Source organism: Gallus gallus, chromosome 4, assembly GCF_016699485.2.
Source record: "Gallus gallus isolate bGalGal1 chromosome 4, bGalGal1.mat.broiler.GRCg7b, whole genome shotgun sequence".
Lineage (NCBI taxonomy): Eukaryota > Metazoa > Chordata > Aves > Galliformes > Phasianidae > Gallus > Gallus gallus.
The window spans coordinates 74185156-74201400 of NC_052535.1; the positions used below are offsets into that span (position 1 = coordinate 74185156).

The window sequence follows — 16245 nt, forward strand, 5'->3', positions numbered from 1 at the left end:
AGCTGGATATATTAATCCAAATGCACCACAATTCTTGCAAAATAAAGGATGTGCAGACTTGAGCAGTTAGACCTCTAAATCTTAATTTTCCGTTTAATTGGAGAATCAAGCCAAATCTGCAAATTTACAACATCCATGATTGTTTTGGGCTAGCAAAAATAATGGGGGAGGCAGGAGTTGTGGTGGTAGTAATTCCTGAAAATGCTAGGAAGGCCATTACCCAAGAAGATGAAATGTAAGTTTGTACCATTTTCAGGAAGTCCTAGGGCCAAAAAGGTTCTCGTAGATGACTTGAGTAATTTATTCAAACCTCTAACCATATGCATATTTTATATACATATGTATGTGGATGTGAATTTGAACAGCAAACTCATGAGTATTTTTACTGACTGGCCCAAGATGTACATACACATTTATTATGATGACAGAATTCTCATAGCTGAATCAGTGCAATGACTCTTCAGTCTTCCTTGGAACACTGCATACCTAGTATGCATAAACAAAAGATGTTCCTGATGGGCTTATTTTTTTAACAGATTAATGTTGTTAGTCAAAAAGCAAAATTTTCAATTTTGTTTTGGATACAGGTATGTTTTACCTATGAATATACTTTAAATAACTATGGAACCTATAAAGGATACAATTCCTATGGTAGTGAAGTTAACCCATTACAATTTTGCAGTTATCTTCTGCTAAATAGAGATGCATAAAACTAGCGCAAGTAAAAGAAATTGCAACTCTAGATATTTTTTTTCCATAAGGGTTGGAATTGGGAATTAGTCAGTTCTTTGGAGGCAAAATTTAAACTTACTATGAGCTGTGTATGTGAACTCATGATAGCAGTCCAGAGATACACAAAAAAAAAAACCATACAAAACCCACTACAACCATGTACTTTCTGATAGTAGGCGTGTCTTTAATATTTTTATTTGAGAATACTCAGCACTGTTTTTATGTTGGAAGATATGACCATACATGCATACACAATGTGATCTATATAGTAAGGATGATAAGACTTTAGTGTTCTGCGAAAAGATTATTCATAATGTTGCCCAGGCAGTTTTTTTATAGTTAGCTTTGCATACTGAAATTCAATTTATATTGAACATTAAAGACAGTACTTTATGTTCTGCTGTAAGAATTTTACAGTGCATGCACAGAACTCAATGTGCAACATGAAAACTACATAATGCTGTTTTATGTTTCAGCAGGTTAAGTCCCAATCTTGTTTATTCTTCAGCAGAAATTTCTGGCTGACTGGGGAAGGTCAGGCTGAGAAGCTGCTCCTGTTTGACACTGCAACATCCCAGAGTGATGAATATTTAATCAGGCAAGAGAGGACTGTGTGGGAGGTTGAAGCAGCTGTAGCTCCTGGTTGATTGTCTGAAACATCATCTTAAGAGTGTCCTGTGTTAAATGAACTTTTGGGTAAGCTTCAAGGACACAGAGTAGTGTGAAAAGAAACAGGCATTCTGATCAGGTAGCTACTTAGAGAAGAGTCAGAAATAAAAGAAGCAAATGACTAATGTTTTAAAGAAAGGTTTTTGTTACACTGGTCAAAGGTTTTATGCAGGCTAAGCTACCAGGTTTTATTGAGCTCCATAGTCGTAGTAGAAAACTAAGTTTGAAACTATAACATCAAGAAATACAACACTGGTGGAAGTAATTTCTTGTTTACAGGTATCATATGTTAGCATGGAGCATATAGATGATTTGTTGATATTATGCAAACTGCATGGAATAGCAGTTTCCTCTGTAGTACTGTTTTAAGCATGGTAATAAAGCTGTTTGAGCTCTGAGGATGTTATTCTTAGCAAACTTTCAGGAGAAGCTAAAAGCTATAGACAAATGCAGGAAGAATGTGCATTAATTTTCAGTGGCATAGGCTAGAGTAAAGGTCTTTCTTTTATATTGCTTATTAAGAAACATTACATGCAGGATGAGTAATTAAAGGATACAAAAAAATTTGTTCCCTATGAGGGGTGAAAATAAAGTACTAAAAAAATAAACTTGCTATCTTAACTAGAGATGCTGGCAAGTCCCATTGCTATTTGTCCTGGGGTCTGAGGTAGATACTATCCCTACACAGAGTGAGGTGTTGTTCACATTCCATGTGGAAATCCATTTGAATATGAAGTAGATGAAGCAGAAGGATTCTTATTTGTTTCTGTAATGTTCAGGATAGATAACAGCCATTTAAAACCAAGTAAATTTAGCTTTATCACCTACTGTGTTGGTATTGAGCAGTGGGGAAAGGAATATCTGCCTGCATCTCTCCTACCTCACATTCTACCATGTAGCAATCACTGGTTTTCATTACTGTCTAAGACTAAAGACTAAATTTGGGCAAATAAGGAGCAGAAGAATTTTTTCCTGGTACTGAAAGAGGTGGCTGACACACCCATACAAATGGTAAATACTGCAGAATTCTGCAGTTTCTGGTGATCTTTCTGATGCTGCTGCATCTCTTCTAGATGTTGGCCAACTTTGGACACTTTGTATAAGATACTGTTGAGTCAAGAAGTAAAAGCAGAGAAGAGCAATTAAACACATTAGGGACTCTGATTTAGGAGGACTCCTGCATTTATGACAGGCGAGATGGAACAGAAAGGAGATCTGATGATCGTCATCTACGTGTGGCAGCTGTTTGCTGTGCTGCTCATAAACATCTCACTGTTACCTTGAGCTCATCCATGTGCTTGTTCTTGCCCATCTGTTACTTCTTGCCATGTAACTGTAAATATTACCTCTGTTCTTTGAAATAAGAAAGCTGATAGAAACGTTCACTTGTGGAATTCAGCCTTTACCTTACTAACATAAATTCTAGCAAGGTTTTTGTCAACAGTGTGAAAGCCCCGTGCAGGTTTTCAGTGTTCCTGGTTGACCCTTTCTGAGTCTTAGGCATTTTAATTGATTTGCTGTCATTTTTAGAAGTCAGGACTCCATCTTTTTAGGAAATAGCACAGGCCAGCCAGTTCAGGAGGGAATTCAATGCTTTGAAGATGGATGGGTGTTAAAATATGTGCAAATAAAATGTACGGTGTAAACAGTCTCTGAGAAGCTGATCAGTTTGCATATTCTGTATATACTGCTTCAGCACATGCTGAAGGCTGAATCTATACGTTGAACAGAACTGATTTTCACAGAAGTAGTGTTTTACTGCTGTTTTTCTTGTGGTGATTCTTCTAGCTTTGTTTAGAAATCTTCATAGAAGTACTTGATTTGTATGGCCATACAAATCCATACACTACACTATATGTCTTTAGGGGAACTTTTCTATTTTGCATTTAAAATGGACTGCTGCTATTGTTTGTCTTCTTTAAAACAAATAAAAACACATTTCCTTCCTGGGGATTTCATTGTGCCACGTGGCATCTGGGATGCCAACCAACTAGCCTAGGTCAACTAATTTGAAAATCCAAGAGTTTACAATGAACACTTACTTTGTCCTTCCATTTTGCTTTTCCTAAAATCTGGAGGGGGGGAAAATGCTTTGTTTGCACGTTTTATTCATTCTCTGTTGTACTTAAGTAATAGTTTTAAAATCCTCATTTTTAAGTACCTGATTCCAAAACTAGAAATTCTAGGGATTTGATCCAGATGATCCAGATCCTTCTGATATTAATAGGAATCTTTTTTTTATTTTTATATTTTAGGTTTAGTTCAGACCTATAGATTGTGAGCCATGAGGGGAAGTTGTGCCAATAGAAATAAAAGTGCAAAAAGACTATTTCTGAAGACTTCAGTGAGTCCTATATATTTTTTTTAAAGGTACCAATATATAGGAGCTGATATTTTCCAACTTTTCCCCTTTATTGTATGGTAAGGTGTTCATTGACAAAACAGCAGTCACCTTATTACATGTTTCCATTGTGATTTTCCTGACCACTCTTCCCTCATCAGCTTTGTGACTTGGATAAGCAGCTTCAGTCTAAAGATTAGTTGGCCATTTGTGCTGAGCAGAGAAATAGGGGAGCTAGATGTGGATCAGAATACTGTGCCGTTAATTAAAATCCTCTTAATGAAACTGGTCAGAAACCTTTCATGAACCCTTTCTTAGGCGATAATTACTGTTACTGCTGAACTGAAATGTGAAAGGTTTAGCAAAATGAGTCAGAAGTGATGCTGCTTTATTTTAGGGGAAGGCGAAAAGCACAGAACAAAACCCATGGACTTGCTGACAGTGTGTATTTAAAGTATTTAGAAAACTGATATTTCAGTTCTTCATTTTGAAGTAAGACTGCAGTTGAAGTTTATATACAGCAATTAAAGTTGCCAGAGGATTAAGCCAGGTCAAGGACTCTGGCTGAGCACCATTTGCACTGGCCTCTTGTCCTCAGCTAAAGTAGAGATGTTCCCACTTCTGTTTTCAGTATTTATCCTTCACTTCCACCAGCTATTTGGGATGGAAGGTATTTTATTAAACTCTTCATGTCAAGGTTTTGCTTCCTTCTAATGCCTTGTAGAGTTGATGCAATGCTAGAAGTTGCCTGGTTCTTTCTCTGGTTGTCATGCACTGGGCCAGTGTGGGGACTTGGAGCTCTGTTTCATTCTGGCTCTCTGTTAGTGGTGCAGCCTCACTGCAAGCAGGAGAAAGCAGGCTTATTATAGATAGCATACACAGAAATTATGTCATCTAACTGCAAGTCTGATAGTGCTTTGATGTGTTGATTGTATAATGCATTTATCCTTGCTCAGTGTGTAATAAAAAAATAGCATGGGGTAGTGCACTTGCGTGTGTTACACTATTATTTTTGAAGGCATTCACCAAAATGTTTATGTGGTCAATGCAGTCTTCAAAATTAGATCAGACAGTGATTTTCTTCTGTTAAGCTTTTCCCTAATGGGTTCTTTGTCTTCTTTTAACTCTATTAGGTATTGCCTATTGCATCACCAGCTGACACGAGAGCCAGAGTTGTTCTGTGTTCGTGTGGTAGTCCGAGGGAAATGTGCTTTTCCGATTCTCTGACCACGAATAAAGACTTGAGCAGAACATGTTTATTAATAGGAAGCCCTTCTCTCACGCAAGGCAGAAAACAATGGGTTTATAAGGGACTAGAAAAGAACGTGTGTGGCTTCCCATAGGCGTTCTCGCAGCCAGAGGGCTGGGAGCGGGGGACCCACCCGGGGTTCTGCTCCTCCGCCCGGGGCATCCCGCACCTGGCGGCGGGCATCAGGTTAACGCCGCTCGGAGCTCCTCAGCTCACCGTCTGCTTCCGTGCCCTCAGGTGGAGGCGAGGCGGTCCTCCGCTCTGACCTTGAGCAGCGCGATAGCTGTAGCGCTCGAATGTTTCCTCATCATCAATCCACGGCGTGACATTGGATTATTTTAGCTTTTTCCCGCTGTTCCCTCCCCACCTGCCTGCCGATTCCCTGAGGACGCAGCCTCTCCCTGCGTGTGTGCGCGGTGCCGGGGGAGGGAAGCGGCCCCGCCCCGGCCGCCCCGGGGCTGCGGCTCCACCGAGCGGCCGCGGGCAGCGGCGGGGGCGGCCCCGCGGGGCAGCGCAGAGCACCCGGAGCCCTGCGGGGCTCGGCCCGGCCCGGCCGCTCCGCGAGGCGCTCCCCGGCGGCAGCGGGGACTGCGAGGCGGCGAACGGGGAGGCTGCCAAGTGCCTCAGAAGTTTGCTGGAGGAAACCGGTCCCTCTATCGGCAAAAGTCTCCTGGCTCTCCTCCGAGGAATACGTTGTTGCCTAAGATGAGTGGCTGTAGGAAGCGGTGTAAGCGTGAAATCATGAGGTTTGCCCAGTACCTCCTCAGGCTAATCACAGGTTCTCTTCACACAGGTAACGACCGTTTTTCTTTGTAGCTGTGCAGCATGAGAATTGCCTCACTTTAAAATAGCGACGGTACTGCTTTGTTGTAATTCTCTTCGTCTCGTAATTAGTAATAAAACCCGAATTGTGGCTGAGGATAACAAAAACAGATACCACGCGATGTTACGAACAGCGCAGCGTTTAGACGCGCTGAGACGCTGCACCCGGAGCAGCGCAGGTGCCGGTGCTTCACCCACTCACGTGCGCGCAGCGGGGCCGCTGCGTCCGCGGGTGGGCTGAGGTGGGCGCCGCGCGGGCTGCTCGTCCTCGCTGCCCGGCGCTGGTTGACCGTCACTCGCTGCCTTGTCTTTCTCAGGGACTCGTTCTTGCTTACCGTAACAACTGCAGTATGGTGCTGTTGTATCTCACTGTAAACTTTCAATAATGCTTCGTGTGTGCTTTTTATCCTTAAAGAATTTGGGGCTTAGACTGCTGTGAGTTTGAATATTGTTGTTGTTATTTTTTTTAAACCGGATGAATTGTACTGTTCTGGATGAGGTTTGCAAGCTAAGCTGAGCAAGCAGCTTGGTTTTCTTTATAGCACTTTAGAAACTACACTTTTCTTGCAAATGAGCATTTCCTATGGCTATTCCTACTGACTGTCAAATGTGACAGCTTGTATCGTGTCACTCCGCGTTGGTAAAGCACTGCTCTGCTTCCTTCTAGACTTCAAAAGTCTTTTTCCTTTGGGAAAACTCATCAAGCAGAACTTCAGATCCAGCCTTAGCAGATCATAACAAATGATGCTAACGTGATTAGTGAGAGCTAATTGCCATTCACTTCACTGAAGGCATCTTGAAAGTTTCTGCTGTTGCTTATGGTGTTTTTCTTATGTCTTATTAACCACTAATGGAAAGACTTGGAAGCAAAGTTGTCTCTTCATCAGCGCTTCACTGATAAATTGCAGTTATCAATAGTTTGGGTTGCAGTGCAATATAAATCATTGGCAACCAGTACTTGTAACTGGTGTGAAACTAGTGTAATCTAGTATAGCTTTTCAGTAATTCAGTAACACTGAATGTTAGAGAACGTGGAATTTCCCTGACGTTTTCTGTGCTATTCTGAGTCTCTTGTGGTTCCTCTCTAGTGTATTGTAGCAATTCAGATTTCTTTGAAATAGTGGCTTCTTGTTCCTGTGAGTTGCTATGGAAATTAAGTAATATATGATGCAAGAAGAAATCTGTATTAGAAATAAAGGCCAAAAAAAGTCACTCAAATTTTTCTTTTCCTGTCTACCAAATGATAGATGCTGTTTTTCAGAGTGATGTTTATATTGTGAGCTATTTGAAGTCACTAATTCAAAGCCATTTTCAAGAATTGCTGTGGGTACTGGTTATGTTACTACTAAAAGCGTTGTTTCATTTATAATTAAGCAGCGCTCTTTCAGTGGTAAATACTGGAAAGTCAGTAAAGTGGTGTGAAATACACTACTTGAAAGCAAACCTTTGTCAACACTTGTGTATAATTTTTGTCTCTTTCACAGAACTATTGGGAACTGAGAAAGTTTGGAAGTTTCCATTCCAGTTTTATTACAGATAACATGTTGTATCTTACTACTCTTGTTGGGAGAATAGGCCTGATATGTTCAGATATACCAAATGAGTCCAATATGGTGTGATAGTAGATGAATTGCAGAAGTACAGAGCTCTCCTGTTCAGTTCTTGCTGTTGCCGTCTACTCATCAACCACAATGGTTGTGATAGCAGTTAACCTATTCCCCTGCAAAATCTAATGTGTAATTCATTGTGTTGACAATGACATATTAATAAAGATGAATGAGGATGTTCAGTTGAAAATGTTAGAAAACTAACTTGTGCACTGAAGATATTGCTTTCTGAGCATTTGTTCCAAAATACAGGATGGCTTTCAGAAACAGAAGTGTGTGCTTACTGAGGCTTTCACAGTGTAGGCAGTCTGTTCTGCTTACTTGACTCAAGTTGCCATCTTATTTTTGAATGGTAGATATTTAGTAAGAAGTACAGTGGGGAATCCAATTTACCTTTCCTGTTGATGAGGTCTAGTATCCTGGTTTCTCTTTCGAGTATTCATTCAACTTTATTCTTAATCTTAAATTGAATCTACATATTGTTGAAAGTTCATGCTGTAAATCTAATCCATACTTTTTTTTCTTCCTGTATGGGTTGGCACGATGATTATAACCTCATCTCATCAATATAAATCAATATAAGAGCTGTTGTAATTCTTTTGTTTTCTAATAAGGGTAAAGAGGGCTAGTGCGGAGGTTTGGTTTATCACCAGGGTAAGCAGTTGCTATTGATGATTGGCTTTACTGTTCACATTTTGTGACCATTTATGGCATTAAATAGAGCTGTTCTATGGTAAAACTCAATATTTAAATACTTAAAATAGAAATAGAATTACTTTATATAGCTGTGATGCTATGTGTTTAATATTAAACTCAGCCCTAATACTGTTAATGAAACTGCTCCCTTACTTGAAGGTAAATGCTACATAAATCTTTACAATGGGCTTTAAATTGTAATCCCTTCTCAAGTAAGCCCAGATCCTCCTTATTTTTTTCAGATAATTCATTACTGTGGTCGAAAGGAAAATGTAATGAGAAGTCTTTTAAACAAAGTTTTTTATTTTATGTAATTTTTGCTATATATTAAGCTGATGTGATTTTACAGCTAAGACTCCCTCACATACTTGAAGATAGCATAGCATTTCTCAGATGTCATACCATGCTCCACTCTTGGTATGTAGGCCTGCTGCCATTTGAGGTGTGTTGGAAGTGCTTATTCTTTGAAATGTTGTCACTTCAGTTGAGAATTTCTCAGTGCTCAGATGCAACATGAGTTTCTACGTTACAAACACTGAGATTTACCATTGAGAGAGAAAGAAATGGACTGTCAATTACTTTGAAGTGGAAAAAGTAATTTCAGAGCAATGGCTAGGAAGCTTTTCTTAACTGTTATAAACAGTGAAGTATGGAAAATAGAGATGTTAAAGGAAAAACCACCATTGGTAGATTTTTATAAGTATTCTCATATTAAACTTTCATGCATGTTCATATTAAATGCCTAGAGGCTAGAATTTCCAGGATGGATTCAAACTCCCAGTTGTTATGAGTTTACAAAGAAAGAGAACAATTCTGGCTGTGGTATTGTGCTCTCTCTCCAACAGCCTGAGAAAATCTTATTCTTACAGGCTTATAGAGGTGGATCTGTAGGTTATATAGATTGATGCCAGTTCTCTCCACTTCTTAATCATACAGCCAGGGCACGTAAACATCACAGGGCCAGAAAAAGATGGTGACAAGGAGTCTGTCTTTGCTACTCATTAGGGAAATCAAGGGGAGAGTAGATTTGAAGTGGGTTTAAACTCCAGTCCATTAAATCGTTCAATAAAGAGATCTGTATCATCATCACATCACTTTTTGACATTCATCTTCAATCAAGGAACATATAAGAATAGGTACCAGTCACAGAGACCCTGAATGCTTTCATAGAATCATAGAATGGCCTGGGTTGAAAAGGACCACTAATGATCATCGAGTTTCAAGCCCCCCTGCTACGTGCAGGGTTCGCCAACCACCAGACCAGGCTGCCCAGAGCCGCATCCAGCCTGGCCTTGAATGCCTCCAGGGATGGGGCATCCACAACCTGCCTTGGGCAACCTGTTCCAGTGCATCACCACCCTTCCTGTGTGAAAAATTTCCTCCTGATATCTAACCTAAACCTCCCCTTTCTCAGTCAGCGATCTCTTGGTCACTGAGTTTAGCTGCTTTGGAGCTGTCCTGGCCAGAACTGCAGTTTGCTTTGTATTACAGATGGGTCAAGTTTAACCTTTTCTCCTGCATAACTAGCAATAAGACTAGAGGGAATGGCCTCAAGTTGTGCTAGGGGAGGTTTGGGTTGGATATTAGGAGAAAGTTCTCTGAACGAGTAATCAGGCTGATTGAGTGACTGTCCCTGGAGGTGTTCAAGAAACACAAGGTGTTGTACAGAGGAACATGGTTTAGTGGGAGATATTGGTGGTAGGTGAATGGTTGGACTAGATGATCTTGGAGGTCTTTTCCTAACCTAGGTGACTTCATGGTTCTTTGATATCCTCAAGTAAATTCTGTGGGGAGTACTGAGACTGAATGCTCCACTGGTCAGGTTTCTTTAGTGTTCCCTTCCTACCCCACTGTGCAATGACAAATTAATAAGGCAATCTTTAAATTTCATTCTAGGTTCCAGTGTGATGTGGCATTCCATGGTTTTATAATGCCAAGTTTCTGCTTAGCCTTCAGTTTTAGTCGTAGCATATTGCAGATGTGTTAATCAAATTGTTCTCAAGAGTTGAGGTAATACACTAGGATTTTAAGCCTTAGAGTAAAATTTAGCAGAAGGTGGGATTTGAGTTCTGTGTTCTGAATATAGGAACTTGTAGAATATATCAGAGTTGTCCCATTATCAACTTTTTATAAATTGAGCTGTAAGTTAAAAATGAATGCTTCAAAAATTTAAAGATTAATTGAAGTAATTTATAGGAGTGTAATAGATTTGTTAGTGACAGTAGCTGGATGCTCCAGAACAACTTTTCCTTTATAGCTAGGAGGTTATGTAAAATGAGAATGAGGAGAATATTTATTCCTTAGATCTTACATTTAATTATATTGTCTTTCCTTCTTTTTTTTTTTTTTTTAGTTAAAGTACAGAACTTAAAAACTTCAATCTGTGAATGGTCATCTTAAATATGATAAATGAAATGATTGCAGCAATAGATTAAATTACTTTTCAATTCTCAGTAAAAATAAGAGATGGAAAAAGTATTGTGCTTTTAATGTAGAGGAGTTTCTCCTTTTAATAAAACTGATCCCTGAAGAAATTCAGTTTGCCTTTCTCTATAGAGTAGATTCTCTTGCATAGCTTCATGAATGAATGATGCTGAAAATCCAGATGTTTAAATAGATGTAGAAAACAGCTGTCAGATTGCCACTAAGATGGTCTCTGCAGACCTTGACGTAGAATTACAGTGAGGGAAATATTCCTGCATTATAAATGTTAATTCTGTTACTTTTAATAGTAGTGTTTTTCCTCCATGTGGTTTTGGTTGGTTAATTTTTGGTTTTGGTAAAATAAAAACAAAAATACAGTTTAGCTAAAGGTATGGAGTTACAGTTAACTGATGATTTATGTTTAACACCAGTAAGACATGTTGCTTCTTGTTTCCTAAATGGGAGAAACAGGACTTAATAAAAGGATATTTGTGGTGATGATTTGTTTTTAGCTATTGCCAACTATTTAAAACAAACAAATCACCAACAGCAATGTAAAAACATCTTAAACAGCAGAGCAGGTACTCTTAACTTCTAATACATGCTGCTTGATTGAGTAAGTTCACAGGAACTTGAAGATTCTAGAAAACAAGTGGTAGAGGATAAAACTCAGGGGACTTAGATGGTTACAGTCCATGAGCTGAGCTGCTCATTCGTCAAACCTTGCCCTACTCTGGGTTCCAGCCAGGTCTGTGCAGATAGATATGCGGCTACAGCTTCACACCCCTGTGCTGTGCTGTAGGCTGGCTGCGAGGTGCCGAGCATGATTAATGAGCTAAGCAAGCACCTCCTGGGCAGCAGGGTCTGGCAGAGAGGGTGGCTGAGCTCGGAGGGTTAGAAGACCTCTGCACTTCTGAGCTTGAAAATGAGAAGGTGCTTTGTGTCTTGAGCAAGTAGAGCAGTGGTTTTGCTGAGGTGCTTGGTGTGATAGTGTGGCACTTCAGCATCTATCTCTCAAATCTATTTCCTTTAAAAACATCAGGTATTGCAGTTCTAAAAAAAAAAAAAGTGTGTGTATATATATATATTTAATGCTTTATGACTGACACACTTGACACATTTCTACTGAAAGCAATTTGATGAACTGAAAAGAATTGCCAAATGAAGCATAAATTGTTTTTTTTTGATTATTTTCCCTGTTTCTACCTCCATCCTTGCATTGATGGCTTTGGCCTTTGAAAATTTCAGGTAAACTTTGCAAGGCTGAGAACTGAATTAAAAAAACGATAAGCTAAGAGAACAGAAAAGAAAATGTGGAGCATTTAGTGAATGGATTTTGTAATGGAATAAAGGTTCGATAAAAAGGAAAAAAAATACAAATAGAAGTTATTAATATTCTGGTTCAGTTCTGATTTCATGCTTAATTGCATTGATCATGTAACCTTCTGAAAGACCCTCCCTGACTTTGCACTCACTGCGATTTATTAGCTTAGTGCACAACAAAATAAATGAATGAGGAGCTACGCTTGCTTGTATGGCTACCTCTGCATTACAGGAATAATTTTCTGGAAGTGAAAATTTAAAAGAAATTATGGATGAAGTGCAGCTACTCATAAGAAAGCATAAAAGGGAATACAATTTCTTGTAGCCCTTATAGAAGCAATAGCAGTGAAAAATTATGTTACTGTACTGCATGTGAATATACAAAGTAAAGAAGAGGAAATAAGTAATCTTTCCACAAGTACAGTGGTCCTTAAAGTGAGTTGAGCTACTGCATCTAGCTCAGCTGTGCTGTGGAGCATATGTTGAAATGCTTCAGTTGGAGAAAGGCCTACAAGTAGTGGTTGGCTGTCTGTGGCCTAATAATCTACAAAGCAATACAATTAGGCAATTAAGAGTTTTTAGAAGGCAAGCTTTTCATCTCTTTAGTAAAATCTTCCAAATGCCTTTTTGGTAAGCCATGTTCCTTCTGAGGCACCAGTAGTGGATTCTTACAAATCAGACCTGTTATTTCAATTTTTAAGACCTGTTATTTCAATTATGGCCCTGCTTCCTGTTAAAGAAGGATGTTTTGTAGTGAACCCCTCACTATGTGAAAGACACTGAGGCGCTGGAGCATGTCCAAAGAAGGGCAGTGAAGCTGGTGAAGGGTCTGGAGTGCAAGTCTTAGGAGGGGAGCAGCTGAGGGAACTGGGATTGTTTGGTCTGGAGAAAGAGAAGTCTCAAGGGAAACCTAATCATTCTCTAGAGCTCCCTAAAAGGAGGTGGTAGTGAGATGGAGGCTGGCCTCTTCTCCCAGGTAACAGTGATGGTATGAGACGTAGTGGCTTCAGGTTGTGCCAGATTCAGATTGGTGTTAGGAAAAAATCTTCTCAGAAAGTGTGGTGAGGTGTTGTAACAGGTTGCCCAGAGAGGTGGTGGAGTCACCATTGCTGGAGGTGTTTAAGATAAGGGTAGGCGTGGCATTGAGTGACATGGTCTAGAGTGGTCACAGGCATGGGTTGATGACTGTAGTAGATGTTCTTGGTGGTCTTTCTGACCTTAATGACTCTATGATTCTCTGAACTTTGCACTTCCTACCACTGTTCTCTGGATGTCTGTGCACCTATCTCTAAGGCATTCCTGGAATTAGCTAAGAGGTGCTTTTATTTGGCTTCTTAAATCTGCATCTCCTAAGCACAGGAGATGGCAGAAAACAAATGTTTAGAAACTAGAATGAAGCAGTGTTGCAGCTGTTGTCACCTTGCATCTGGATGTTAGTTCTGTTGCTACCGTGTTAGATGTGTTTAAGGGTCAGCTGCTTGTAGATATTTGGTTAATTGTTTTAATTTCTGATTTTTAAGTTCAGATACTGGACGTACCTATGGTGGATCAGGGTAATTCAACACATGTGCAAGCAGAAGTAGATGAGCATTCCTGTCTTTCACCCTATGTACCATGCTCAGGAAGAGCTATGCACTATTCTTGGACCTCTGCTGCTCTCTTTGTTTCTCAAACCTTGCAAGATGCATGCAGCAGGACAGTGACTAAGGACTTCTTGCTGGCCACAGCAAGAGCAGCCTGCTTTTTTGCAAAAACATTGAGTTGTGGGTGTTCTTTTTCAGACCATTCCAAAATCCTTTCCAAACTGACCCATGCTGAGCATTTTCTGCCCTTTTCCAGGCAGGAGACATTCTATTCTCATCCCAGTTTCCCAATCACACAATTTCAGGAGGTGGTTTTTAGTGCTGCGACTGCAAAGCTGTCTCTGCTCCAGGGTGAATTTGATTAAGTGGATGAAAGAGGCTTATCACACCAGGGTTTTAATTGAGCTCTCCTATTGCTCTTGCAGCAGAGCGGTCACTGGGCTGTTCCCCATAGGGACATGTTGCTCTGAGTTTGGAACACAGCGTGGCACATCAGAGGGCTTTTGCTGAAGAATGGCTCTAGCACTCAGGAGTAGGCTACTGAATGAATAACACCAGGAGAACCCTCTTCTATTTATTTACAGATTCTTGCTAAAAAGCAGCAGTGGACAGAAAAGACAGCAGTGTTTTCTGTGAATTTTTTTCCCTAGCACTTCAAACTGTTTTGAGTAGGAAAAATATTTTTTACTCAGTCCTATTTAAGAAGAATATATCTTAAGTCTGTGTTATGTAAGCCTCCTAATGTACTGAAATAAGTGATTATCGTATAATGAAAAGACTTTCTAATAGTGATGCACCAGTGTACATCCACTGTAATAAAGTTTTCTTTCTCTCTTGTAACTCTGAAAGAAAACTTTATTATTTATTTTAATAAATAGTACAGGGTAGACTCTCGAGAAAGTAATTTACAGCTCTATTTGTTATGCATAAATCCATAAAAAAACAGTGCTGCTTAATTACTGTAGTGTGTAATGAAGGAAATAGTAAGGAAAATTTGCCGTGAGTTCTTAGCACCATTTCTCTAGTGAGGTTTAAAATGTTCTTTGTCAATTCTAATGTAACTACAGGATTTCTGCCATCTTTATTTCTCCGAGTTCATAGGGTGAAGTTCTAAAACATAGTGTTAAACTATAATAAAAGGACTTTGCTCTCTGTTAAAATCTAGCATTGATCCAGTGGATCAATGAACACAGCCAGAGATGGGGTAGCAATTGTAGGCAACTTCTGGGCAAATCTATGAAGAGGGCATGAACAATGGTTTGAAAGCTTTATTGGGGGCTTCTTTGTTATTATGGGGCTTATAGGGCTACTTAGCAAGCAGGGAAAATGAATTACTGTTTTGAATACAGGTTAATAATGTTTCTTTAATGTCTTTTGAAAATATGCATAAAGAAGGAAACACAGTATGTTAAATGAAAAATATTTAGAATATTGAAGTATTCTAATTATGTGGAATTCTAATTATGTGGAAGAGTTGACATGAAAAAGATGTTCCTCTTTTTATGCTAATAGAATCTAAATAAAGTTATTGTAAAAGGACCTTGGAACATGAAGATGCCACAAGAAGGTTTAAAATATCAACATTCATGGGGAAATAAAGGGCTTCACATATTTCTAAATGCTATTCTTTGTTGCTGATAGTTTTTCTTCTGACACAAAATCAGTACTGTTCATCCACAAGATCAGGGTTTTTTTTCTGAAAAATAATTCTGGATTTAAGGTCTGCATCTATGCCTCTTGTAGGTGCAGAGGCAGTCGGAATCTCTAGGGTCTCTGTTACCTTTTTTTATACACTGTATATATGGCACTGTATATATTAGCACCTAGAAAGTTCTGATTTGCAAGAGTGAAATCTTTGTCACAGGACGCACAGCATACAGTGACAGAACCCTTCTCACAGAATCAATCAAAATTTCATCTGAAGTTCCCAGAATCACAGAATTGCAGGGGTTGGAATGGACCTCAAGGGGTCAAAGTCTAACCTTCCAGCTAAAGCAGGTACTCTACAATAGGTCACACAGGTAGGCATCCAGACAGGTCTTGAATATCTCCATAGAAGGAGACTCCATAGAAGGAGAAATGCCCTCTCTGGGCAACCTGTTCTAGTGCTCCATCACCCTTACCATAAAGAAGTTCTTCTGTATATTTGTATGAAACTTCCTATGTTCAAGTTTTAGGCCATTGCTCCTTGTCCTATCACTATGCACCACTGTGAAGAGCCTGGCCTCATCCATTTGCCTCTCATCTCCCTTTAGGTATTTGTAAATGTTAATCAGATCCCCTCTCAGTCTTTTTTTCTTCAGGGTAAACAGTCCCAGGTTACTCAGCCTTTTGCCATTGGTACTTTATGCTTTCTGAGTTTCCTGGTTGTCTTTGGTAACTTTGCAGTGCAGTAGTAGTGCAGTGTTGTCATGAAAAAGAAGTCATTTTTGTGGGAGAGTATGGGGGATGCAGTAATGTTATGAGGTTGGTGTTTAAGTTTTGTGTTTTTAATTAGCTGATACACCTACAGGTAAAATATGAAACTGAGGAAAAAAAACAATCTTATTAAAAATACTTTTTTTTAAGGTCCTCTTGGCAAATACATTAGTTAAATTTTGCATGAGTTCTCATCATAATTTTACTAGGGTTTTATTGTGTACCTGGCTTCTGTGAACACCTTTTTAATATTGTCCTGAAGAAATAAGATCTCCTACAAGCACTTGGTTTAGAAGCAGGCTATACTGTAAAAAGCACTCTGAGGGAAAAGAGGAAGATGTATGGAACTTATTAACAGTTAGCTTTAAAAAAAGTGCTGGA

General features: G+C 39.4%; 1 protein-coding gene across 8 annotated transcripts in view; it reads left to right on the forward strand.

The window, feature by feature from the left end:
* Positions 1-16245, forward strand: part of KCNIP4 (potassium voltage-gated channel interacting protein 4) — a 382096-nt gene that overhangs the window by 89418 nt on the left and 276433 nt on the right. For 3 of the 8 annotated variants that reach the window (XM_046939877.1, XM_046939864.1, XM_046939870.1), the window contains exon 1: positions 5538-5784. The exons of the other annotated variants lie outside the window; for them this stretch is intronic. Coding sequence is in view for 2 of the 3 variants with exons in the window: in XM_046939864.1 (XP_046795820.1) it covers positions 5697-5784 (88 nt within the window). In the remaining variant the exon portion in view is untranslated. Of the gene's footprint in view, positions 1-5537; positions 5785-16245 lie in introns of those variants that run through there. 8 annotated transcript variants of the gene reach the window in all.